This window comes from Calypte anna, chromosome 22 (assembly GCF_003957555.1).
Source record: "Calypte anna isolate BGI_N300 chromosome 22, bCalAnn1_v1.p, whole genome shotgun sequence".
NCBI classification, from domain to species: domain Eukaryota; kingdom Metazoa; phylum Chordata; class Aves; order Apodiformes; family Trochilidae; genus Calypte; species Calypte anna.
Window position 1 is genome coordinate 370833 of NC_044267.1, and position 25935 is coordinate 396767.

General features: G+C 42.5%; 1 protein-coding gene across 2 annotated transcripts in view; it reads left to right on the plus strand.

Annotated features, from left to right (window-relative positions):
- The first annotated feature begins 3725 nt into the window (after positions 1-3725).
- The window catches only part of KAT6A (lysine acetyltransferase 6A), a 32809-nt gene continuing 10599 nt past the window's right edge, over positions 3726-25935 (plus strand). Inside the window, exons 1-12 of one of the 2 annotated variants that reach the window (XM_030463918.1) lie at positions 3726-3811; positions 5537-5586; positions 5697-6467; positions 18509-18617; positions 19091-19206; positions 19460-19541; positions 20274-20409; positions 22085-22395; positions 23544-23662; positions 24024-24139; positions 24675-24816; positions 25262-25423. In XM_030463918.1, coding sequence (XP_030319778.1) covers positions 5865-6467; positions 18509-18617; positions 19091-19206; positions 19460-19541; positions 20274-20409; positions 22085-22395; positions 23544-23662; positions 24024-24139; positions 24675-24816; positions 25262-25423 — 1896 coding nt within the window. In that variant the 5' untranslated portion in view covers positions 3726-3811; positions 5537-5586; positions 5697-5864. Of the gene's footprint in view, positions 3812-4490; positions 4649-5536; positions 5587-5696; positions 6468-18508; positions 18618-19090; positions 19207-19459; positions 19542-20273; positions 20410-22084; positions 22396-23543; positions 23663-24023; positions 24140-24674; positions 24817-25261; positions 25424-25935 lie in introns of those variants that run through there. The other variant, XM_030463919.1, reaches the window with a different exon arrangement.

Below are 25935 nucleotides of genomic sequence, written 5' to 3' on the forward strand. Positions count from 1 at the left end.
AGCCTCCCCATAACCCCCATCCCGAGAGCATCCCCAGGACCCCCCAGCCCGAGGGCATCCCCAGAACCCCCATCCCAAGGACCTCCCCAGGACCCTCCATCCTGAGAGCCTCCCCAGGACCCCCCAGCCCGAGATCCTCCCCAGGACCCCCCCCATCCCGAGAGCCTCCCCGGGACCCCCCCATCCCGAGATCCTCCCCAGGACCCCCCCCCATCCCGCGAGCCTCCCCAGGACCCCCCTTCCCGAGAGCATCCCCAGGACCCCCATCCCGAGAGCCTCCCCAGGACCCCCCATCCCGAGAGCCTCCCCAGGACCCTTCCCATCTCGAGAGCCTCCCCAAGACCCCCCACCCCAAGAGCCTCCCCAGGACCCCCCCAGCCCGAGAGCCTCCCTGGGACCCCCCACCCCAAGAGCCTCCCCAGGACCCCCCCCCAGCCCGAGAGCCTCCCCAAAGCTCCAGCCCCCCGATGGTCTCCCCAGGACCCCCCATCCCGAGAGCCTCCCTGGGACCCCCACCCCAAGAGCCTCCCCAGGACCCCCCCAGCCCGAGAGCATCCCCAAAGCTCCAACCCCCCAAGGGTCTCCCCAGGACCCCCCACCCCGAGGGTATCCCCTAACTTTCCAGCCTCCATCTCCGCCTCGTAGCCCCCGGACCCGCGGCTCTGCCAGCCACGCCTGGTTCTCCGTTCGTTCGAGGTTCGGGTGAGCAGCGTCCTGCGGGAATGGTGTGAGGTAACCCGGCTCCTGCGCTGAGGAGCAGCCAGTTAAATGTTTCCCACCGTATTATTTTTCTGGTTTTGCTCACTGCAGAGTGATAACACCAATGAAGACATCAGCCAGCTGCCAGGGAAATGACAACTGTCCAGCAAAACACACTTTAACTCTGAGCCAAGTGACTGCTCTGCATAATTAGAACCCGTGTCTCATCATCGAAGGCGAATCTCTGGAATCAGGAGTCAGGCAGGTGCCATTCCAAATAATTTCCCAATTTTACTTCTCTGCTGGGAACAAACATAAATACAGGAACAACAAAAAAAGCAATTTCTGACCCATTAAAAGCACACAACCTCTGTTACCTTGGAAGGCATCAGGCAGGGGTCAGTTTTATTTACTCTGACATTACCTTTAATGCTAACACACATCTTTATTTAAAGTACTGGATAATTCAGCATGCACTAGATGAGGTTTTTGTTATAACAACAAAGGAGAAATGCCATTAATTTCCCTGTTCATTATTTGTATCATACATTTTTTAAGCACTCTATAATGGTTTTACATGTCTAATTCAAATTACTGTAACGAATTACACATGTGAGAGCAAAAATGACTAATAATCTGTCATTTAATTACAGCACTAAATTTAAAATAATTGTGATTTTAATAAAAACACTTTTAACAAAGATACTGTTAAGATTATTGTATCAGCCTATGAGGCTGCTGGAAACTATTTATGGGGGACTGATATCACAGACAAAACGCAGCACATGGCTAAACTGACCCCCAACAAGGCTTTATACGTTTGGCTGAGAACTAAAACCTTTCTGATTTTAATCTGGACCCTAAAACCAAGTCATGGGATGTGTATCTTTTCAGTAAGGACATTTAATTTTTGTCTCATGAAATACAACTCAGTTTTGGCTGCATCATACATTGCTTAAAAACGACCATTTCCCTCTGACTGCTAGCACCCCTCACCAAAGTTCTTCGTGTTTTACTCAGTTCATGTCTGTGTTTTTACTAGAGTTACATCAGTTTCTTCAGGCATCAAAAACGTTGGCACCAAAACCAAAGGAACCATGGGGTAATTAATTATTTCTGCACACCAAAATAATGAGGGAAAAACACTTCTACTTTAAATTCAGTCTTTTTCAGGTCCTGCAGAGAACAATTTGCTGTTACACCACTCTTCACTAGTGCAGAAATGCTGCCTGGCTGCTCACACACTGTTTGCACAAAAATAATGTTTTGTTCTGACAGTCAGAGTGGCTCAGGACCTTATAGAAACCGGAACCTAAAAGGAGAATATGGCAGGAGATGCTGCCAACATAGAATTTAATTTTCCTGATTAATATCCTGATTAAAACTGCTGACTGAAGGGCATTACACTTCAGTTACAGCACATGTACCCCCAGAAAAACTTAATCACAGTCAAAGAGCAGTGCTACAAAATAGTGCTGCCAACCCATGCACTGTTTTTATTCTAAAATAATTTATTACTATCTGTACTTTGCCATATGCAGGAATTCTGATGATTTAACTGTTAAACCCGTGCAGTGAACATAAAAAAGAAAGTAGGAGAAAACAGGCCATTTTAAAATTTATAATAACCAACAAGAAATAAATTATTCAAGGGTGTTAATAACCTACTGCCACTTCTGAAACAGAATATTGTCTACAGACTGATGCTCAGTGTTGTAGGAACACAACTGAGTCTCACAGTTATGTACTAAACCCCCTTAGTCGTTCTTACTTCATTATCTGGAAACTTCATTTATATCTCCATTAGCTTTTATAAATATAACACTGCAGACTTTTTATTTGAGGCACTGGAAGCCACGCAGCGTGGAGCCACACGAATTCTGAAGATGCAGGAAGATGGAAGAGATTAATTTGTAGGGAGAAAGCAACTCTTTGGCAAGGCAGGGTCAGACTTCTAACAGCCTGCCTGGCAGAAATGGAACTGTACAACAGCACCTCAAACTCCACTGGCTTCAAGTAGTAATTCACTGAGAACATTTACCTTCCACACTGAAAACTGTTAAAACATCGAGTTCCTCTTGCTCAGAAGTTTTCTTTCCCCTCAAGGTAATAAAGCAATTCAGAAAAAAAATTAAAAGCTTGCTTTACCAGCTCCGTTCCCACAACAGATGTTTTTTAAGATTTATTTTAAGATTTATTTTTCTTTTCTAAAATGAGAAGCTTTACATAATAGCTGTCCTTCGAGGCAATGGTGAAAAAAGCCTTTCTTACACGTCCACACAACTGGAAAACTGAGCTAGAGCTTAGAAAAAGTAAGAGAACTGCACACAGCAACTCAGGATAGAAAACAAAAGGAGAGTCTTTCAAATACAACCCAGAAAGCAGGCTGCAGAAGTTGCTCTTTATTCCTGCCATCTTCCAGCACACGCCAGTCCCAGGTTCACAGCTCTGCAGAGCTCAGAAGTCACACAAACACCTCAGGAAGGTGCCAGGAGACAGAGCAGAGACACAGCCAGGGCACCCCCGCTCCCCAACTCCCGGGCGCAGTTACCTCAGGATCCCGCACCAACTCCTCGCCTCACTCGGAAACCCGAGCGCCAGCTCAGGCAAGCCCAGGAGCCGGGATTCCCCCTTCCTGGTTACAGCCATCTATCTATCACCGGTGCAGATCGCTGGCCCCGGCCCCCTCGCCGCTCCCGCCTGGCTCTCGGCACCCGTCCCTCAGGGGTGCGGAGCGAGGCGCCCCCGCGGCGCCCTCCTAAGCTCCGGTTTCAGTCAGGCTTCGGCGAGCGCCGACGCCCCCGGGCCCCGCACACTCCCCGCAGCACCGAAGGCCGCGCTGTCCCGGAGCCCCCGAGCCCCCGTCCCCTCCCGCCCCGCTCCTGCCCAGACCCCGCTCTGCCGCCCCCGACCCCGCGGCTCCTCCCGGCTGCGGCCGCTCCCGCCCCGCCGCGCTGTTCTCCGCGCGCGCCCCCGCCCGCCGCGGGCTGTTCCCCTCCCACGCCCCCTCCCCCCGCCGCAGAGCTCCGGACCCAAGATGGCCGCCGTGTCAGTTTCGGGCTTCGCCGCCGTCTGGCCTTTGCCTCCCGGTGCCCGCCTCTTGCAGGCCTCGGTAAGTAGCGCTGCCGGCACGAGCCCGGCTCGGGTGCCTGGCGCCGGGGAGCTCGGGGACAGGCGGCTGGGGAGCTCCGTGGCCTGGGGAAGGGGAAGGCCCGCTGGGCGCTCCAGGCTCGCGGCCTGTTCCGGCCCCGCCGCAGCTCTGCGCCAGGCCCGGACCTGGCCGCCCGCTCCCCTGGGGCCCGCCGGGCCTACACCCCGAGGAGGCGGCGGCCACGGCGCGGCGCGGATGAGGAGGGAGGTGCGGGCCGGGGGGCTGCGGGCTGAGCTCCTCTGGCTCTGGCGTGTGAGAGTGCGGCTGAGGCCGGCGCGGGCCCGGGCCCGGCCGAGCCGGTGCGAGGAGCCGGGCGGCACTGCCCGCCCCCATGGGGGTGAAGAGCGGCGTGGGGCCCGGCTGGCTCCGGGGCTGTGGCCTGCGCCCCGTTTCTCCCGATTCCGCTGGTGTGAGCGCCTCGACTGAGGCAGTGGCCCTTTCGGGCCACCGTGCGCGGGGCCTCTCTGGGACGAGGATGGGGACGAGCGGTAGCAGGTGCAGGGACCGCTTGTCACGCAGATAGCGAGCGAATGAGCGACCCGGCGGTGGGACCGTCCCGGTGCCGCCCCGGCCTGGCCTGTCGGTTACGTAACGTCCTGCGCACGGGACTCCGCTGTGGACGGAGCGCTGCGCCCTCGGCCCGGGGATCCCGCCGTGCTGGGCGCCCCAGGAGCAGGCTTTGCTGGGCAGGCGGCTCTCGGGGCAGCTTTTCCCTTTGCATCAGTTGTTCGTGGAGTAAAAGAACTCGGAGCAGTGCTGTGACCTTTGCGGGCTGAACAGCAGTTCTGAATCTTTCCAGTACGGGCTTGTATGGAGCTGTGCAATTGAGTCTGATGTCTCTATGCAAATGTGTTATCTGTGTTGATAAGTTCTTCAGTACTTACTAGAAAGCAAAGTGGAAGAGCTGTGTTGACGACAAGCTTGTGACTAAAACTTCCCTTGCAGAAAATTGCTATTTTTTAAATAAACCGTTTATAAACCCTTCTTGGTTAGTGTACTTCTGTAGTAGGACTTCAGCACAGCAGATTGTCATCACACTTAGCAAGAGTCTTTGTTAAGACAACTAAGGGCTGTGAAGTAGAGCCTCTACCCTTCCATCTGCATCTTTAATAAGCAGCGCCACAAGTATTCCTTCTTCATTGTGTGTGGTCACCTGTTACTTTGTCCTCAAGTGTTTGCAGTGTGCTTCATCTATACTGAAGATTATAACGTTGTGTTCTTCTTTTCTATGGTCTCTAAAAGTGGAACATTTAATTACAATCTCCAGCTGCGTTTCTTCACTTTTTTCCTTGATGAAACAACTGTCATAGCTTTTCTTAGCAGGAGGGAATCAGACCTATGATTACCCTCCTAGAAGAGCTCTGAAACTTTCTTGCTGTTTGCTCAAGACTCTTGGCTATTTGTACTTCTTTCTGTTGAAGTTTCAGGCAGTATCTTCCATTTCCAAAAATGAATAGAGCTGCTGCTTTTTAAAGATGTTTATTGTGGGTTTTCTTCCTCCTCTCTTCCCCCCCCAGTTTTAATTTAGGCTGTGCTCAGCAATGTTTCAGATCTGTATAGTGGATTAAAAGTCTCTTCAGTGTTTAATGAATTAATAGTGGCTGCTAGGTTTTTTTTTAATTCCTTTTTCTTTTTTCTTTTTCCCTAACTATTTTTTGAAATGTTTTTCTTCTTGTTTTCTTCCAGGCCTAATGTTACAGTTCTTCTGATTGGGAGTGTGCAGACCAGGAGCTGAGGTGAGATGTGCTTAAATCTTTAACCCTTCGTGGAAAAACTTTGTCTGAATCTGGTAGATTTACTGGAAAGAATGAGGAAATTTCATATCACTTTGCTTTCATCTTTTTAGTGTGAAAACAAATAATGCTTGAGAAAGGAGGAGTAATTCAGAACAGAAAACGTGTATGCTATGGTTAGCTGCTTCCCCTCACTCGAGAATCTGTTTTCTGGTTGTGTGGAACTTGTTCAGCATCGGGATAAAGGATAACGACTCTATGGATATACAGAATCCTTCACCATGGTAAAACTCGCCAACCCGTTGTATACAGAGTGGATTTTGGAGGCAATCAAAAAGGTAAAGAAGCAGAAACAGCGTCCTTCAGAGGAGAGGATATGCAATGCAGTCTCATCTTCTCACGGTTTGGACCGCAAAACTGTTCTGGAACAGTTAGAGTTGAGTGTTAAAGATGGAACTATCTTAAAAGTCTCCAACAAGGGTCTCAACTCCTACAAGGATCCTGATAATCCTGGGAGAATAGCACTTCCAAAGCCTCGGAACCATGGCAAGTTGGATGGTAAACCAAACGTGGACTGGAACAAACTTATCAAACGGGCAATTGAGGGCTTGGCTGAGTCCAGTGGCTCATCCCTGAAGAACATCGAGCGCTTTCTGAAAGGTCAGAAAGATGTTTCTGCATTGTTTGGGGGAAGTGCTGCCTCCATTTTTCACCAGCAATTACGATTAGCTGTTAAACGTGCTGTTGGCCATGGCAGGCTCCTTAAAGATGGACCTCTGTACCAGCTCAACACTAAAGCAACCACTAATGCTGATGGGAAGGAGAGTTTTGAGTCTCTTTCCTGTCTGCCTCCAGTGTGTCTCCTTCCTCATGAAAAGGATAAGGTAAGACTGACTTTGCATGGACATTTTCTTCTGATTGATGCAATGTAACAATATAGAATCACAGTTTAGGTCAATGATTAGTTTAACTTGCATCTTGTGAGTTAGAAATGCACTTTTAGGATTCTGCTGGGTCCAAACTTCTAAGCGTGATAAGAGGAAGTGTTAAGATTGTGACTTATACTGTGGACCTGAAAACTGCAAATGAACTGTTGTGGGGTATTTACATCTTAACACTTCTGTACAGCAGGACAGAATGTACAGTAACAGGCTTACTGTATGTATGTTAGCAAAGCATAGGAACTAAGCCTCCTCACTCTAAGGTGAGGTGGTTTTGCAGAGCATACTTGAGATTATTTCTTATTTTCACATTTTTATTCGACTGCCAGTTTGGCTTCTTATTTGAATACATATAACAGGGAAACACTGGCTGTCAACTGAAGCACTGATTGGCAGGTGCCACCTAATGCTGTCATAGAGGCTTCCTGTCCCAGAACAGCTTTGTTGTGAAATAGGAAGAAGAGGTATATAGGATATAGAGATGTAGAGTGAAATCAGAGGGTGTAGAAATCACAGAAGTGCTGTTATGAACAATCATGGACTTCTGTTCCCTTTGGTGTGCTTCCCTTCTTAAATGGAGTTCATTATACAAAGCAAATTATTCTTCTGTTGTTTTCTCATATTTTTATGGGTTTTTTTCCCCCACTTCCTTTCTTCCATCCTACATTCCTAAGGTTTTTGACCTTTTCTCTAGCCTCAGGACTTTGAGTGTGTGTTGCTCATGTTTTTTCAAGTCAGCTTTGTAATCTATTAAGGTGTGAAGACTTAAAACTACAGTAGGACTCTTCTTCCTGAAAAAAAAGTCCAGCTGCTGCATTATCACCAGTCACATTTATCTGAAGTTCTGATTTAACTATGACAGCTCCACTATGCACACTGTACTTAACTAGTTGGAGCATTGTGTTGTGGGCTGGTGGAATGGAGTTAAGTATTGCTTTGCTGAAAATGCCAGCAGCTTCCTCTGTCTTTCAAGTGTTCAGTCTACAAATGTTGTATTTCTCCAGCTATATGTGTAACGAAATCAGTACAGCTTTAAAATGGTATGAAAACTGGATGTAAACAAACCTTGCACACGAGGCAGCTGGATGGAGAGTGGTAGTAACAGTGGAAGATGTTAGCTGTGCATTTCATTATTAACACAGTGTGTTTTACAGCCTACTCAGTCTTACTGTAATGTGCCAAAACTCAGGGCCAGCTGGATATTCTTTCAGATCAAGTGTTCCCCAGGGTTTTCTTAAAATGGGATACATTAGGGTGGTTTGGGGTTTGTTTTTTTCTCCCCTGGAAAAATAAGTGTATCAGGTTCTTGTGTGTGCATAAACACAGTCAGAAGTATAGTGCATTTTCCTCTGTTAAATGTGTACCCTAGTTCTTCACCACGTGCTCAGGTCTGAGCAGCTCTAACACTGACAGTAGTTTCAGTAACATTAGAATACAGAAGAACTAGAGTAGAAATTTTGCAAGGGATTTTTTCAATAAGTTCTAATTTTATCGTTTGGTTTTTTGGTGTGCTTTAAAACAGCATCCTAGATTTCTGCTCTCCATGTACCATCTCTGTGCTCTGTAACCCATGCTGAATTTGGTACTGGTTTCTTAGGGAATTTTGAAGATGTGGTATGGAAACATCTATGTAGATTCTGCTGGCATTGACTGACTGGTAAACAAATGAAATCCAGTTCCTATTCTGCAGGGTTTTTATGACAATTTGTGGTTTGGGTTTTTTGTTTGTACTGTTTTTATGCATACCCCAGATGATAATCTTTCTGCACTTTACTGACTTATTGGGTACTTGAGAATGGGAAAGAAAAAGAAGCTGCTGGTGTGTAGAACTCAGTGCTGAAGTTTACTTGCCTCTTAGTGACAGTGATCTTCAAAAAATGAGTTGTCTTTAATTTCAGTTTCAAGTGTTGAGTGTATCTTCACTTGTGTGGGCTTTTAGGGCTTTCTTTTTGGTTTCCTGTAGTTCAGAAGCTAAAATGGGAATTGCAGATAACAGCTGTTTTTGCATTCCTTGTGACAAGATGGACTAAAAGCCAAACTTAACTTTCATCTTAGTTCTGTGATAGGTGACAGACTGCTAAGAATTGCAGTATTGACCCTTGTTGTGGAAAGGAAGAAGGGGGAGGTGGGGCAGATTTTTGCAATACCTAAAAGGGAGCTCAAAATGAGAATGTAATGAAAGAGAAGGCATTTGAGTTGCTGCCTCCTGAGTGAGCATCAGACAAGCACTGTGCCTTCAACATAGCTGGAAGTGAGGAAGTGTAGATGTCAGGCCTCCCACATTAGGTTGGCCAAAGTGGTGATAATTGTGGAGAAAAGAACGTCCAGGGCTGAGTCTGCCATCCATCAGTGCAGTCTGTAGGAATGAGTAATACTGTACAAGCCAGGTTCTAGAGTAACCCTACTGTGACAGTGCACTTCCTACATAACCTTGGTTAAATATGCATGAAATATTTCTTTAAGTATAAATGTCACTTCAGTTTCATGTGCTATTAGTATACTAGCAGACTAAAACAGGACTTGTACTTTTTAAACTATTCTTTTTTCTTCAGGAAAAATTGCTATATGTTAGTATTTGTCCAGAGGAACAGTTTTATTTCTTGAAAATTCCTGCTAGTTGTTATTCCTGGTTTTGAGGTTACACTGCATGTTCTGTTTATCCACTCACTGGATAAATGATAAATTATATATATAAAACAAATAGGAATCAGAGTTACCATTTCTGTGGTCTGTGCCTGATTTTGCAGTGTGGCTACAGTTAATAAGCACTGTTTAATAGTTAATATGTGCTATTGCTACGATGTGAGAATTACTGCACTACTAGAAGGCTACTTGCAATACAGTAATTTTTAGTCCACTTAAGAGCAAAGAACTGTCTCCTGGTACATTGTTGTGATGAACTAAGCTATAGTAAGATGAAGGTCTGATGGCTGGGAGCTCTAGGTAAGTCAGCTTGCCCTGCTTTTGTTTTCATAGAATCATAGAATTGGATGGGTTGGAAGGGACCTCAGAGATCATCGAGTCCAACCCTTGATCCACTCCCCCCGTGGTTCCCAGCCCATGGCACTCAGTGCCACATCCAGGCTCTTTGGAAAGATCTCCAGACACAGAGAATCCACTCCTTCCCTGGGCAGCCCATTCCAATGCTTGATCACTCTCTCCGTAAAGAAATTCTTTCTAATATCCAACCTAAACCTCCCCTGGCACAACTTGAGACCCTGCCCTCTTGTCTTGTTGAAAGTAGTCTGGCAAAAGAGCCCAACCCCCACCTGGCTCCAACCTCCTTTCAGGGAGTTGCAGAGAGTGATGAGGTCTCCCCTGAGCCTCCTCTTCTCCAGGCTGAACAACCCCAGCTCTCTCAGCCTCTCCTCATAGGGTCTGTGCTCGAGTCCCTTCACCAGCCCAGTTGCCTCCTTTGGACCTGCTCCAGGACCTCGATATCCTTCCTGAACTGGGGGGCCCAGAACTGGACACAGTACTGTTTTGTTGACACCTGTTACAGAACACAGGTTAGAAAGCTACAATATTGTTTATGAAATTGTTATTATTAAAAGAAAAAATAACAGGTCAACTGGAGGAGAACTTGAAATAATTGATGTTCACATTAGAATGTTTCCAGAGGGTTTGAAACTTGATCTCAGAACAGTAGTAGGACTGTTTCTTCCACAATTAAAAAAAAAAAACAACAGAGATGGCATGAATTGATCTCCATTTGCCTCTCCTTGAAACTTTTATGTCAGTTAGAACCGGATATGGCTGTAGCAACCTTTAAGTAAATATCTTAACATTGCTCTGCAGTGCAGCTGAGAGTATAAAAACAAAAATCTGAAAGTGCTTCCTGAAAAAAAGTTTAAAAAAAAATAAATGGGAAAACTGTTCTGGCTGGAAAATAAGAGGGATATTTAACACAGGTTCCCTGTACTGCTCTGTTATGTGTGTTCTTTCCTAGTTTGAAGTTGCTGTTTGTACCTGGTGGGACTTACCAGTCACTTTAACTTGTTGGGTTTTATACATGTGGCAGCATCCTTTAGGCCTTCCTTCAGGCAAGTAATAGTCCTAGATCCCAATGTGCATTCCTGCTTGTGACAGGAAGCCAAACTTCTTGTATCTTTTTAGGAAGTTCATATACATTGAAGTTTGGCTTCATGTCACATGATAGTTGTTTTGAAGGCCTTTAAGCATACAGTATCTGTTGCTGTATTGTGCCTGTTCTAGGTTAATAACTGTTAGCTCCATGTCTTAAAGCAAAGGACTATCCCATTACTGGTAGGGAAGGCATTTGTGGATTCATTTGTTTTGGGTGGAGTACATAAATGATCTGCAGCCAGAGCATTGTAATTACGTTTTCAGAGCTCACCCTGGATCTCTAAGGGCACTCTTCGAGATTTGGCTCCCAGCTGGGGGAGGATTAGGATTCACTCTCTTCCAGCTGGTTCAGTGGAATGAAAAGGCTGTAACTCAGTAAAAAAAAAAAAAAAAAAGGTCTATAAAAGGACTATAACAGATGGCCTCCAGCTTTACTCGGTGCAACTGTGGAAATTCAAGTGCTAAAAAATCATTTTCAACTTGATTCAGCTGGTTAGTGAGCAGGTGAAATAGCTCTTTGTAATAGAGCAAGTGTGAGCATGTGAGAAGTGGACTCACTGTCATGGACAGCTATGGTGGGTGCTGTGCATTTAAGGTGAAAAGGTGTGGAATGGTACCAAGAGGGACTCTCACAGTATTTGGAGTTAATGGTAACTTAAAGGCAAAATCTGTGACTGTAGGAAGACATCTGATGTAGTGATGAGTTCCTGTGTCAGTGAGGGGTTTGTAATGGCATTCCCTGGCACAGGTTCAGCAGAAGCTGAGTACAGATACAGCTGGTTGAAAAGGAGAACAGTTCAGTGTGTTGGCTAGATCCCTAGGCTTGGTCCTTTCTGTCCTGGAGTTTGTTGGAGGATATGGAATGATGCTTTTCTGAAGTTTGGTTAAATGAGCAACCTTATTTACTGCAGAGCTTTAAAGTATGGTCAGAGAGGGTGGAGGGTGGGTGATAAGAGTTCACTGCTAAATAAACAACAGCTCGATTCCAGTGTAGCTTTGCTGCACAGGAAGGGAAGAAGCAGCAGAGAGAATAAGGGCAGGTAATTCTGTCCCTGCCTTTCCCTTAGTTTCCCATCAGTTTTATCTTCAGTCATAGTGGTGGTGAGAAGAACAGTTTAATAAGTATAAATATTAAATGAAGTATTGTAATTTAGTTGAAAAATAAGCTCCATGTTCTTAAACTGAGTACAAATATGCAATCAACAGGAAATCTGGACACTACAAATTGTATCAGACAGATATTTCCAATGTGCACTAAATTCTCAATCACAGTTCCTTTTGTGTCTTCTCTTTTACCATGTTAATGTGTTGTGTTCTGTATTTAGAACAACCATGAGGTTTCTTTCTAATTGAAGTATTTCTGCTTCTTTTAGGGATGCAGCTGATGTTGAAGTCAAGTGATGTACAATATTTAAAGATTGAATATGCACATATATGCACAGAAATTACTTAGGAGCTTACAAAAACCAAAGTGTGGTGTAATTCCTACTGTTTCTAGTGAGAGGAGTTAAGATTTTAGTTTGCTTTTGATTTGAGTGGTGTGTTTTGCTTTTGCAGTTCTGGAAGTCCACGACTTCTTAAAAATACTCTAAGTATTCTTTAAAATTGAGGGATAGAATCATGTTTTGCTCCCAAGATAGCATCCTTTATTTTCTTGAAAATTATGAAGCTGGGACAAGTGTAGGAGAGAGCTTACAGAATACAGCTTTGGGTAAAGGAAACTTCAGCAACTTGAACTGCCAGGTTCCTGAATCAGTGTCAAATGAGGGGAGTTCCTTTATACTGCAAATAAAGAAATTTGAGCTTCAGTTCCCCCCTCCCCCAAAGTTTGCAGGCAGGGAGTCTTGGCATGTGATTCTGATTGTGACGTCCAAATCTTGAATTGTCTTAATCCTCTGATTAGAGGACTTGTTAGTTCTGGGAAGGTTATTTAATGATTGACTGTGTTTCCAGTTGTCATTCTGTGAAGTTCTTCTGTGCATGTCTCACAGTAAGGCAGTTTCTTCAGTGTGAAAGTCAGTCCCAAGTAGTATTTACACTGCTTTTTTCATAGGTTTGTAGGTGTCATAAACACAGCATAGAATTCAGCCTCTATTTACTGCACTAATACCTAAGCTATTAACCTTCACACTTCACCTTACTCTTGTAGCAGCTTCTCAGTGTTCTCTCCATTCTAATAGTCCTTAAACAGCAGCACTTATTTTTAATGTCTTTTGGTTTTTCTTTTTAAACAACCCTTTTATGTTTTTCTTAGGAAGTAGTATGTATTTCATGCTTGTAGTTCTTAGCTTTTCTCCCTTAACTTTGTTTTTAATGTAGCCTCATGTTTTAGGCTGTCATCCTGCCAGTAAATACGCTGCTTTCTTTCCAGTGAGGCTCAACTGAGTGAACTGGAGATAAAATACCCATTGCAACAGGCAAACAGGCATACATTACATGTGTTACTGTAGTAGTTTTTCATTTGTCCATTAAAATACGTTTAACATAGTTTTCTTGACCACAAGGTATTTTAAGGAATTTCTGTGGTTACTCACAGTTGCTTCATGTTTTAGTTCATCACACTGTTTGGAGAGGATGTTAAGAATTGTGATTGGGTAGAAAAAGATACAAAGAGAGAGATGAGTTGTTGACCAGCTTAAAAAAACCTAAGCCCACTGCTGTCACAACTTGCTATGACTGAATAGGTGTTCCCAAATTGTGTTGTTTTCCCTTTATACAGTAAAACCCACATTATTTGTAAAATTACTTTGGTAATATAAAATTAATCTTGATTTTTGAGGCATGAAACTGAAGTGATTTTCTTCCCTAGCCACTGATCCAACAAGCATGGAATCCAGGCTTTGTGGTGCCCTGCTCTCTGAAACATATTTCCTCATGTTGTAAATGATTTTCTTCACGTGGTGTAGGTCGTACTTCCCCTCTGTTTTTTCTGGTTCATCTCCTCTTCCCAGTAGCCTCAGCATCTGAGGCAGACCTTTGTAAGAGCATGGTCTGTTTGACATGAGGCTAACAGTTTGTCACTTGTTTAAAAACAGACATTCAGAAGACCGTGACACCTCATGAATTCTCAGAAGCCATCTCTCAGTGCTTCTGGATTGTAACTCCCTAGCTAAGAAACAAAGGTACTGCAGCAGGAATGGTTCTGTAAATACTGGTTGTGGTAGATTCTCCCTCTAAGGGGTTAAAATTAAGGATGACTTAAAGAAGGGAGCCAAAATAAAGTTGGTGTGAATGTGTTTTGTTTACACCTACTGGATTCCAACCACAATGCCTGCTACAAGCAGACGTGTGGTGATGGGACAAAGACAGTCCCAGCATCCTGTGAGCTTCTGATGGTATTAAAATGTCTGCAGGGAGTGCAGCATTCACTGACAGTGACCACTGGGAGAGTGTGGGCTGCAGAGCTGGCTTTGAGTTTTGGGGGAGTTTCCTACCTCACTTTTCCTACAATAAAACTACAAAGCAGGTGGATTGGCCAAAACTGAGGTTTTATATCCACCCCACCACACACGTTTTCCACAGGCATTTCTCTGTAGCTGTCTCTAGGAGGGGGTACGCTCTGTGAATCTGTAGAGCACGTTTTGTTTCCAGACATCCTTTGTAGTATAGTAACAACATGTGCTGAGAGGCTGGCAGGCTGTAAGACACTGTCAGTCCAGTTTGTTCTGGCTCCCTCCCTTGCTGAATATGGTGACATCACACAGATAGATATGCCTGCGAGAAAAACAGCAGAAGGAGTTGAATTCCTGCCAACAATTTGCAGTATGAAACTGAGCTGGCTGCTTCCAGTCTTGTTTTCACAAATCTTTCATTGTGTGCTTGTGTTTTTCACTTGCCAGGATGTTCTTTGCTGAACAAACACAGCAGCAGTGAACTCTCTCCCTACCTGACGTAACTCAGGCTTACACGGAAGCTTTGAGGCACAGTGTGATCTCCAGATTCAGAGTTATTCCAAATTAAAAAATGATGATTTGAAATCTAGTAGAGTCTTATTCTTTATTCCCCCAAACTGTAGCTGATTTGTTTTATAAATTGATAGCAGATTGCCAGAGGTGGTAAGTACAGGAAACACTGAAGCTGTGAAGGGTTGTCTTTGATCTGGTTCTTTCAAAGCTTAGGCAAGTGTTTACATATGGACACCCAAATTTGAAGGACTCTGGGGATGAACAGAGTGTGCATGATATAAGAGCTACAAGGGCCATCTTCAGCTGGTGGCTGTACAGAGGTTCTGTAAAATGATCTTTGACTAAATAAGTTGCTCATGAACTTCTTGCAGAGGATACATGAAAACAGTTTCCTTCTTCACTGAAAAGTTGCATGAATGTTCCACCTTTGCTTTCACAAACAGTAAGGCATAGCCACTCTTAGATGAGGCCATCTGTGTTCATGGAATGTATATGCTTTCTGCTCTACCTGCTCACAGAAAGTTATTTATTTTCAAGAAAAAAGTAAACCTTTGCTAGTTGAAATATAAAAATTTGAGAGGACCACAGCAAATATAATTGTTCATATCTTCTAATGTTTCACAAGGAATATGCAGCTGAAATTGAACTTTAATACCAGAATCTGAGAAAGGGAAATGATGGTTGTTTTTTACAGCCAGGTAAATCAAAGCAAAGAGAAGTGGAGATTACTGTTGTCACCATGTTGACAATGCAGAGATGCCCTTGCTGGCCAGGAAGAAAAGCTGGATTCTGAAAAGAATCACTTTGGGATAGCACTGCCCAGAGTAAGCTCTTGCTCCAAAGGAAAATAAAATTTCTTTCTTAGCAGATTATCATTTATGCTCTGGCAGGGTTTTGTCAGGCAGATTGCCATGTTGCTGACTCTGTTACAAAATACTAACTTTGTAGAGCACTTCAACAAAAAAGAGGGACTTTATTTCTTCTTAAAGTTCTGGCTTTTTTTTTTTTTCCTATTGTATCTCTGTGCTAGCCTTTGTCATGGAGAGTGAGGGTGCAAATTAAAGGATCAGGAAGTTCACACATTCTTTAGGATGTAGTGGTAAAACCTTCAGCTAAAAGGGTTGGAGAGTAGCTGGTGTTTTACTTATTTTTTAAAATACAGGACTGCAGCTCAGAAGTTTTCATGCTGACAGTGATGCATTGATTGAATAAATGCATGTTTATGAAAGATACTTCTGCGTTATTAGTATTCTAGACTTTACAGTGTGTCAAATTATAGGAGTGATTTAGCTCCTAGGATTTGAATTCCAAGAACTGTGGCTGTTTCTTACAGGAGATTTCATGCAGTTTTCCCCCCTCCAGTAAACCCCACACTGACCAGAAGCAACTAGCTGGTACCTGGAGTCCAGTCGTGAACAAAAAGGGACAATTTGTGTGTCATCAGTCCTCTCTCTGGGGTAGGAGGATGGGAGATCCCTACATAGCTGATTTTAGCCAACATAACTATGGTGACTATAGCTGGACAGACACATCCTCCCTTCCTGTAGAACTGAAGGTGTTGGTTACCCCTCCCACTTGGATATTTACCATTCTATTTGCTTGGCATATCTGTGGTTGTCTTGTTTTCTCCCTTTCTCAAAAGGAGCAGGAACTGGAATCCTTTAATTAACAAAACTTGTGAATGTGTTTCAGACTAAAACAATATGATAGGCAGGTGATTTCATACTCGTTTACACTTCAACATTGTCTAGGATTTAGGGGATGGTTAAGATAAATATTTGTTGAAATTCAACAAGGGGAAGTGTAGAGTTTTGCATTTGGGGAAGAACAACACGATGTCCCAGTATAGGTTGGGGGCTGACCTGCTGGGGAGCAGTGTAGGTGAAAGAGACCTGGGGGTCCTGGTAGACAAGAAGATGACCATGAGCCAGCAATGTGTCCTTGTGGCCAAGAAGGCCAATGGCATCCTGGGGTGCATTAGAAAGGGTGTGGTTAGTAGGTCAAGAGAGGTTCTCCTCCCCCTCTATTCTGCATTGGTGAGGCCGCACCTGGAGTATTGTGTCCAGTTCTGGGCCCCTCAGTTCAAGAAGGACAGGGAAGTGCTTGAAAGAGTCCAGCGCAGAGCTACTAAGATGATGAAGGGAGTGGAACATCTCCCTTGTGAGGAAAGGCTGAGGGAGCTGGGTCTCTTTAGTTTGGAGAAAAGGAGACTGAGGGGTGACCTCATCAATGTTTTCAAATATGTAAGGGGTGAGTGTCAGGGAGATGGAGTTAGGCTCTTCTCAGTGGTGACCAGTGATAGGACAAGGGGTAATGGGTGTAAATTGGAGCACAGGAGGTTCAAGTTGAATATCCGGAAACATTTTTTTCCTGTAAGGGTGACAGAGCCCTGGAACAGGCTGCCCAGGGGGGTCGTGGAGTCTCCTTCACTGGAGACATTCAAAACCCGCCTGGACACGTTCCTATGTGAAGTGCTCTAGGTGGCCCTGCTCTGGCAGGGGGGGTTGGACTAGATGATCTTTCGAGGTCCCTTCCAACCCCTAGGATTCTATGATTCTATGATTCTATGATTGTGTTCAGGTTGAGGAATGTTAGGCTTTCATTTCCAATTAGTCATTCCATGTTATGAGGCTTAATTTTAAAATAGCAAATTTCCTGATGTTTTTTGTTTGATTTCAACTCGTAGATGTTTTACAGAACATACCTCTGTCTGGAAATATACTGGGTCTGTACACTGAAGTAAAGATAACAGCTTGCTGCTTCCAGTTTCTGTCCCACTGTAATATAAACCAACCTGATTCCTGGGAGAAATTATTCTGCATACACCTTTAGCTTTGGTTTAGCAAGAATAAAAGTTCCTTGAAGTTATTCTGGCATATGCTTCCATAAATTAATAGTATGTCCATATATAGCTGCATAATATACTCTGAAAAAGGTATATGTGAAATCATTAACATGATACAGCTCTTTGAAGAATGTATCTTGAAACTTACCATAATGTAACATTTTTCATGTTTCCAGTGTTTTAATTGTTATTTTAGCATATTTTTAAATCAAATTTTGCTTACAACTTTGCTTTAAAAACTATAAATCACAGACTTCCTTTGGAAAATCCAGAACTGAATTACAAAAAATTTGTTAGATTATGAAATCCAGCACTTAATGTTACTGGAGGTAAAGCTGTCCTTTCCCCCTCCTTAGTTAATCAAGTGCCACTTGGAAACAGTCAGTTATTGCAGTTGTTACTTCTTTGAGGGAGCTGTTGTAGGATGTCAGTTCTTTGATGTAAAAACCTCCTGCTTGTTCCAGGCCAAGTTATCCTTGGCAAGCTGGTGTCTATTTTTTATTTCCCTGGTGTTGTGTCTCATTTTACACACCTCTTCTTCCCTACATAATCTTTAACCCCCCGAACTTTTTCAGAGAGAGCAAACCTTTTAGTCTGCACCTTTTCAGTGCATACTCATACATAACATTTCCTACAAGAGATTTTTCTATTCATTTTTCATAACCATGTTAATAGTTTATTCCGGGTAATGTATTGCAGATGATTTTGATGGTTGCACTACTGCTTTCTAGATACCTAGTGGGAATTTCTAGGACTACTGTACTCTGAGGTCATCTCTGTCCTTTTTCCAGTACTGTATCACCTTATAGCTCACTCACTGTTGACAAATTAAGGCACTAACTCTCTCTAACTTTGCATTTAATTATGTGTTCACTTATAGCCCTCTTTCCCAGCTTGTTTTTCCAAGTTTCCCCTAGCCCCAGAATTCCATTATCTTTTGTACCTGAGATTATGTCTCTTCTTTGGAGTACTAATTTCTTGTTCAGGTTACAGTTAATGCAGTATATTGTGATGAAAAAAAATAAAATCCATGAGACATGCTGTATATCACATGGTGTTTACATGGGATATAAAAGTCTGTGGTGTTTTGTGTGTTATGATTTGCTCCCTTGATACACTCAGTGCTTTTATTGTCTCTTTCCTCCAAGCCGGTTGCTGAACCAATCCCAATCTGCAGTTTCTGCCTTGGTACAAAAGAGCAAAATCGTGAGAAAAAACCTGAAGAGCTCATCTCTTGTGCTGACTGTGGCAACAGTGGTAAGTGACCATTTACAAAGCTGCTAATAATAACCCATCTACTTGAGACAGGAGAGCTTGGCACAGTGACTACTACTGACCCACACATGAGGAGTATCCATCTGTGATGTACAGTCCAGATGAATCCTGTGCTCCCAGCGTGAAGGCAGTTAAAAAGTAGTATTAATAGTTCATTTGGCTCCTGGAGATTGCTTTAAAAAGGTTGTAAAGATGACCAGTTTCATCATGCTGCTCAATTCAGTTATTAAATATCTTGGTGGTGTTTTGTATGTGAGCTTGTCACTTTCCATCTAGGGTATTGGGTTTGTGTTGTAAGTGGATAAGAATAGAATCACCTAAAAATAAGGGTATCTACATAACTGAAATTCTGCATGGGAACATGTAAATGATAAAGTAATGTCTCTGTGAGCTATCTGTGAGTACTAACAGCAGTAGAATTGTTTTACTGGTGTAATTTTCTCCTTTTTCTCTAGGTCATCCGTCCTGTTTGAAGTTCTCTCCAGAGCTGACAGTTCGGGTGAAAGCCTTGAGGTGGCAGTGTATTGAGTGCAAAACGTGCAGTTCCTGTCGAGATCAGGGCAAAAATGCTGTGAGTACAGTGGAACATGGACTGAATGAAGAGGAAATCAGTATGTGGGTGTTGTGTTAAACTGCAAAATAAAATCATTCTAGATTAAAATATTTGCAGCTTTTGTTTGAGTCTGGTAGTCTTTCTGAGAGCTGTGAAATACTGTGATACATCTGTAGATGAAAATTGTGTTCTCTGAGATGGTGACAGATTAATGCAGGTCTGGATGCTGATGCACATCTGGAGAGAGATTAACTTGATCTGTCTTCAACAGGACAATATGCTGTTTTGTGACTCCTGTGACCGTGGCTTTCACATGGAGTGCTGTGACCCCCCTCTTACCAGGATGCCAAAAGGTGAGGTATTTTGTGCTGAAAAGGATAATTTTAGATGGTGCTGGAAGAGATCAGTGGGTAGAAGATGCTTCCACATATTTTGTTCACTCTGAACTCCACTAAACTTGTTCATCACGGGATTGCTTTTTAGGTATTAGAAACTAAAGAAGGGATCCAAATTTTCCACTCTCTCCTGCTTCCTGTACCTTAATTTCTGATAGGTTTTGAAAAAAATGAGGGAATATAAGTGATCCTTGCAGACTGAAATGATCAGCTTCCATTTGAATGAATTTCTTTCTATAAAAGAGAGAGATGGGCTTTTAAGTTTTTGAAGTAATATCCATTTGGACAGTAGAGAATCCTGGAGTACAACAAAACTTCTCTTTTCCATCAGAAAGGAAGCTTTCTATGGAAGATTCATCCTTGATAGTTAGAAGAAAATTTTTGTATAGAAAATATTTGAAAGTGGTGTAGTCAAAACAGAATATGGGATAGTTAAATGTGTTGCTTTTATGTAATCCTGATAACATGCTACAGATTAAAACTTTCTGAATGATGTGGGAAATACATCTGGGGTTATGTGTGTGTGGGATTAACCAGCTTTGAGTTTAGATTGCTTGAACATACACATAATTTTTCCTATACAATATATATAATAACTGGGGCCTTTGGTACTGCTCCTGCTTTTTATGTTGGTAGCTTTGGGGTCTGTAATTCTTCCATGTGTCAGTCATGGGGACTTGTGCCTCACAGGTATGTGGATATGTCAGATATGTCGGCCACGGAAGAAAGGAAGGAAACTGCTACACAAGAAGGCTGCACAGATAAAGCGACGCTATGCTAACCCTATAGGACGCCCCAAAAACAGGTTAAAGAATCAAAATACAACGTAAGTGTCTCTAAAATGAGGAGTAAGGTGTGGGGTTCTATGGGGCAGCAGGTATTTCTGATGTGTCCAGTCTCCTCTGTGAGACAGTTTCTTCTTATTTAATAAAGAATTTCTGAAGAGTGCTGTGAAAGACTAGAAATAACCTCAGGGTTTTCTTCTTGCCTAGATTTTTGATTCTTTTTGTAATAATGTACAGTTTAGTTTTGAACTGTTCTTCATAGTCAGAGATGAATTTTGGTGTTAATGTCAAGTCTGTTTTGCTGGATGGTTGCTTCTTCCAGCATAACTGTTTTCCTTTGCCTTTCCCAAGAACCTCTTCTGGTGGTTAGAGAAACTAAATAACTGAACAACTAAATAATCTGCAATAAATCATCAGAGCTTGTTGTTTGACCTGTATTTCATCTGACTCTGCTGCCAGAAAATATCTGGTCCCTTTCTGCTTCCTTTCCACATGTTTCTGCATTTGTGGAGCACTCATTGTGTTGGGACAGATTGTGTGGCCTTGTCATTGTTGCTGTGGGGCAGCCAGTCACCAGGGAATTGGTTTTGGGTGGGCAAGAATTCTTTGGATAACCATTCAGACAGGGCAGTTTCCTTGACTTAAGATCTCTCTGCAGTGCTTGTTGTGATGCAGCATTATTGACTGTGCAGAGGACAAAACAATGAAGGAGTGTGTCACAGCAATTTACAGATCAGCCTAAAAAAGAAAAAAACCAAACAAAACACCAAAAAAACAACAACAAAAAAAATCCTATTGAACTGTTGGTTGTTTCTAACCAATAACACCAAAGGATGTTCTGGAAAAAAACCCAACCTTACAGATTTTAATACTTATAAAGACTTAATGGGAATGTCTCTCTTGTAACTCCTAATTCTTTTCAGTCTTTGTGGTACCTTTACTTAGAGGAAATTCTGATGTAATTCAGAGGAGCAAAGTGAAAGCTAGATGTTATTACTCTTTAACCTCTTTTTATTTCATTATTTATTTACAGGTTTTTTTTTTCTTTTTTCCATCATTTCACTTGCAAAATATATCCTCAGAATTATACATAAATGCCTTGTTTTCTGTGCCTTGTAGCTGCAAAGATTGGAGCTAAACCCAGTCAGCTTTCTGAAAGAGCACTCTAGGGCAATCACTCTGATAATTGTTGAATACTCAGTTATCTCAGTGGAGTTTGAAAATCTCTAGCCTGAAAGATGGCAGCTTATTGAAGACCAACCCTTGTTTTCTGCTGAGATGACTGTCAGTGGTGTATGTTCTTAGCTAACGTGCATGTCCACTAACTTAGGGCAATTTCCTATCAGTAGGAAAGCTCTGAGAAATGACAGGTGTAAATGTTTAATGACTGCATAAATTGAAACCTGTGCAGTGTATTCATTCTGGTTACTGATTTTAAAATTTAATGATGTATTAGTTCTATTGTTTGTACTCAAATTAATTGCACAAAATGTTCAGTGTGTAGAAAGTATATTATTTCTACCAAGATGTTTAGAATCCTGGCTCCTCTGGACTACAGAGGCTCTTGACTATTTCTTTATTATTAAATGCATCAGTTTACACTTAACTTCTGTGTGATTGAGAAATAAATATGGAAGGTGGTAATCCACTTTGCTACCCAAAAACCCCCACCTTACCAGATCTTCTGAACATGTATTTCCCTGTCTCAATCTTTAGATCAAAAGACTCTTTCAGCAAAGTTCGAACTGGCCCTGGTCGGGGTCGAAAGCGTAAGATTGCTCTGTCAAGCCAGTCACCATCATCAGAAGGGTACCTGGAGCAGACAGATGTCTTGGACTTATGCAGAGATGGCAGCACCACGTTGAAGTTTAACAAGAAAACCAAAGGGCTTATAGATGGCCTTACTAAGTTCTTCACTCCCTCCCCTGATGGACGGAAGGCTCGAGGAGAAGTGGTAGACTATTCTCAGCAGTACAGGATCAGGAAGAAGGGTACCAGGAAATCTAGCACTTCAGAATGGCCCACAGGTAAAGATTTTTCACCCTGCCTATGTAAGTATCCTCTGCACCTTGAAAATGATCAAAGGCTAGGATCTTCAAGTGACTGGAATTGCTAGAGGCTGGAAAATTGGAGCTGAAAGTTAATACTCAAGTGCAGTTGTCTTTGGTGCATTGAGGTGGAGTACCAGCTGGAAAAAGGAAGCAATCCTAGAGACCTTTGCCTCTTTCTATATGATGGCAAGATGTGATGAGGGATTAAATGATTACTGTACAGTAATATGTCATGTGGTAATTAAGGGCTTGCAGATAGGCCTAGGAAATGTGCTACATAATGTCACACTTGGAAGAAGTAACGTAGGGAGTGGTTAATGAAAATAAGAACAGTGAGGTAGAAGTATGAAATTGGAAACAGATCATTAAAACAGATCCATAAGTTCCTGATCTATGGCATAGGCTTGCATGCAAATGTTTTTCAATTTTCTCTGCTGTAGAGGAGCCTGCTTCATGCAGTTTGGCACCTTCCTGCTAGGGAGCATCTCTTCTTTTGAATGCAGTTCTGCTTGCTTTGTTTTGTTTTCTAGCTGAAGACATTAATCAATGAGTGGATCTTGATTTGACCTCTGTGTTCAGAGTTTTATAGTCTTGTTCAATAGTTCATAGCTTGAATTGTTCCTAAATGAGCAGTGGAAAATACTTAATAATAATATACAAGCTTTAGAATAGATACATGCATTAGCCTTGGCTACTGCTAGAAGAGCAGTAATGTATCTTAATGCTTTGGGCATGATGTGAAGTGTCTTGTGGGGTTTATGTGTGCAAGTGCCTGGTTTTGGTTGTGCCAGATATGGCCTTTAAACAGTTGTGATACTTCTTTGTGAGAAGCAGTCATAATGGTAAGCCATTTATCCAAATCTGTCTTGTTGTTACAAATGCCTTCATGATTATGTGACTGTCTTAAGTGGTGGGTTTTGTACCTGCTTAAATATGACAGTATTTCTTACATGGCCACAAATCCAGATCTGGGTCTTCGATTATGGTCCCAAATCTGAATAGAAATTCCCCTCAAAAACCTTGGCACTTTATCTGAATAGAGCCAGATGATGTTTGTTGTTGCCCTGAAAAGCAAGTACTCCTTTGTAAATGGAGGTGGAGACAATTTTCTCTCTCATTTACAGACAATCAGGATGGCTGGGATGGAAAACAGGAAAATGAGGAGCGTTTTTTTGGGAGCCAGGATGTCTTAACTGAAAAAGACATGGAGCTGTTTAGAGATATTCAGGAACAAGCACTGCAGGTAAAGTTAAGTTTCCAGTGTCTGGCAGTAAGTACCAAATCTTTAAAAGAAATTTAAACAAACCCCAAATCCCACCCCAACCCAACAGCAAACACCATCAAGAAATCAGGACTCTAGAGGAAGGAGGTGATGGGGGAATGTAGTATGACAGTGCTTACTGACTTCCTTTTTATGGGTCATATGCTTGTTTGAAGTGTTACTGGTACTGGGTTTTAGTGCCAGAAGGCAACATCTGTATCTTCCTAATTGTGAGTTTGAGTAGGGTGGTCTGTATAGATTAGAATGTTTTAATTTATTTCAGTTTAGCTTCCAAGTCTTTCACTTGGAAATTCACAAAAACTTTTTTTTCCCCCTTGCATAGAAAGTGGGGGTGATTGGGCCTCCTGATCCACAAGTCCGATGCCCTTCTGTCATTGAATTTGGCAAGTATGAAATCCAGACCTGGTACTCCTCCCCATATCCACAGGAATACTCCAGGTATGGCTGGACATTGTTCTCCTTCTGCTTCAGTGTTTGTGGGAAAGCTGTACTCCAGCAGGCATAGACATCTTAAGAAGATTCTGTCTAAATATAGGACAGAAGCAAAGTACACATAATCCAGATACTTTTCTTGGTACTTAATAGATGTCTTAAGGTCTTATTAGGCTGAGTCAAAAAGTTGATAAGCTTTCTGCCACAACCTGCATATGCTGTGAGCATTCAAACTGCCACAGTCAGGCAGAGCAACCACAGTTCTCAGCCCTTCCTCATAGGAGAAGTGTTTCAAGTATTTTAATCAATGCATGTATTCCTTCTGTGGTTATGCAGCACATAAAGTACATTTTCTTTCTTATGTATTTGTTACAGAATAAGTGACATAACTTGTAAGTATTGTAAGGTATTTTGGCCTGATTAGCACAAATGCAAGTATACTCCCATTTGTTCACATCAACTTCTCTATTTGCAGTAGTGAAGCATTTTATACAGAACTCTGGATCTTCTCTTTCTGATCTTTCTTTGTCTTTGCTTACAGGCTACCGAAGTTGTATCTTTGTGAATTCTGTCTAAAGTATATGAAAAGCAGAACTATTCTCCAACAGCATATGAAAAAATGTGGCTGGTTTCACCCTCCAGCCAATGAAATTTACAGGAAGAACAATATTTCAGTCTTTGAAGTAAGTTAGAAAATTAAGCCACTGACTTTTATCTATAAAACAGGGTCTTTAGCACCCAAGTGTGTGGCAAGTTTTTCAGAGTCATAAGGCTCTTTGTTCCTGAAGCACTCAGTTGCTAAGAGTGAAGAACAACAAGGAGGCAGAGGAGCTGACCTCGTGTATAGATTATTCTTCCATAAAACATTATGAGAATGCTCACTTTGTAAAAATGCTTCTTCATTTTAGTAAAATGAGTCTTAAGTTATCTCTGAAGCTAATGAATGTAACAGTTACTTGGCTGTGGCCTTTGTGCTGTGCAAGCTTAGGTCCTTTGGGACCTTTAGGTCCTCTGTGACAGAAAAGTGTTCTCATGTTAGACATTTAAAATGTCCAGGGATACCCAGAGGAAGCCTGTCCTTGTGTGAAAGCAAATGGAGTGACAAAACTTATCCTCTTTTTTTGTAAGGTTGATGGCAATGTCAGCACTATCTACTGCCAGAATTTGTGCTTGTTAGCCAAACTCTTCCTGGACCACAAGACTCTCTATTATGATGTGGAGCCATTTCTTTTCTATGTGCTGACACAGAATGATGTCAAGGGCTGTCACCTTGTTGGCTACTTTTCCAAGGCAAGTATTCAGACTTGAAACTGCATTTGTGGTGAGAAATGCTTCTTCAGTCTTTAAAATTGTTGTAATTTAGGCCCTTGCATTTTCTGTAATACATGATGTAATAACATTATGTAATAAGCAGATTTTGTTTATGTTACATTTAGAGACTACCAACTAATAAAACCAAGTTTTCTCAGTGTTGAATAGACTGCATCTGGTAGCTAAGAAATCCCAAAACCTCATTAAAGACTTCCTACTCCTGGTAGTGGTGGGTGGTACTGTTTGTGAGATAAGAATTGTTTCTCAGTACCTCAATCTCTTCTTTCCTTCTGTAAATACTTGCCTTTCCAAACAAGTTTGTCAATTTTGGCATCTCATTTCAAACCTTTTTTTTTTTTCTTTTTGACAGAACAGGGGGCCAAGATTTCAGATAGACATTTTCTTAGTATCTTTAACTGTAACTGTCTTACTTAATAGCTTTAATTGAAAATATTCCTGTCAGTCTTCAGAGCAGCAAGTTTGAAATTAGA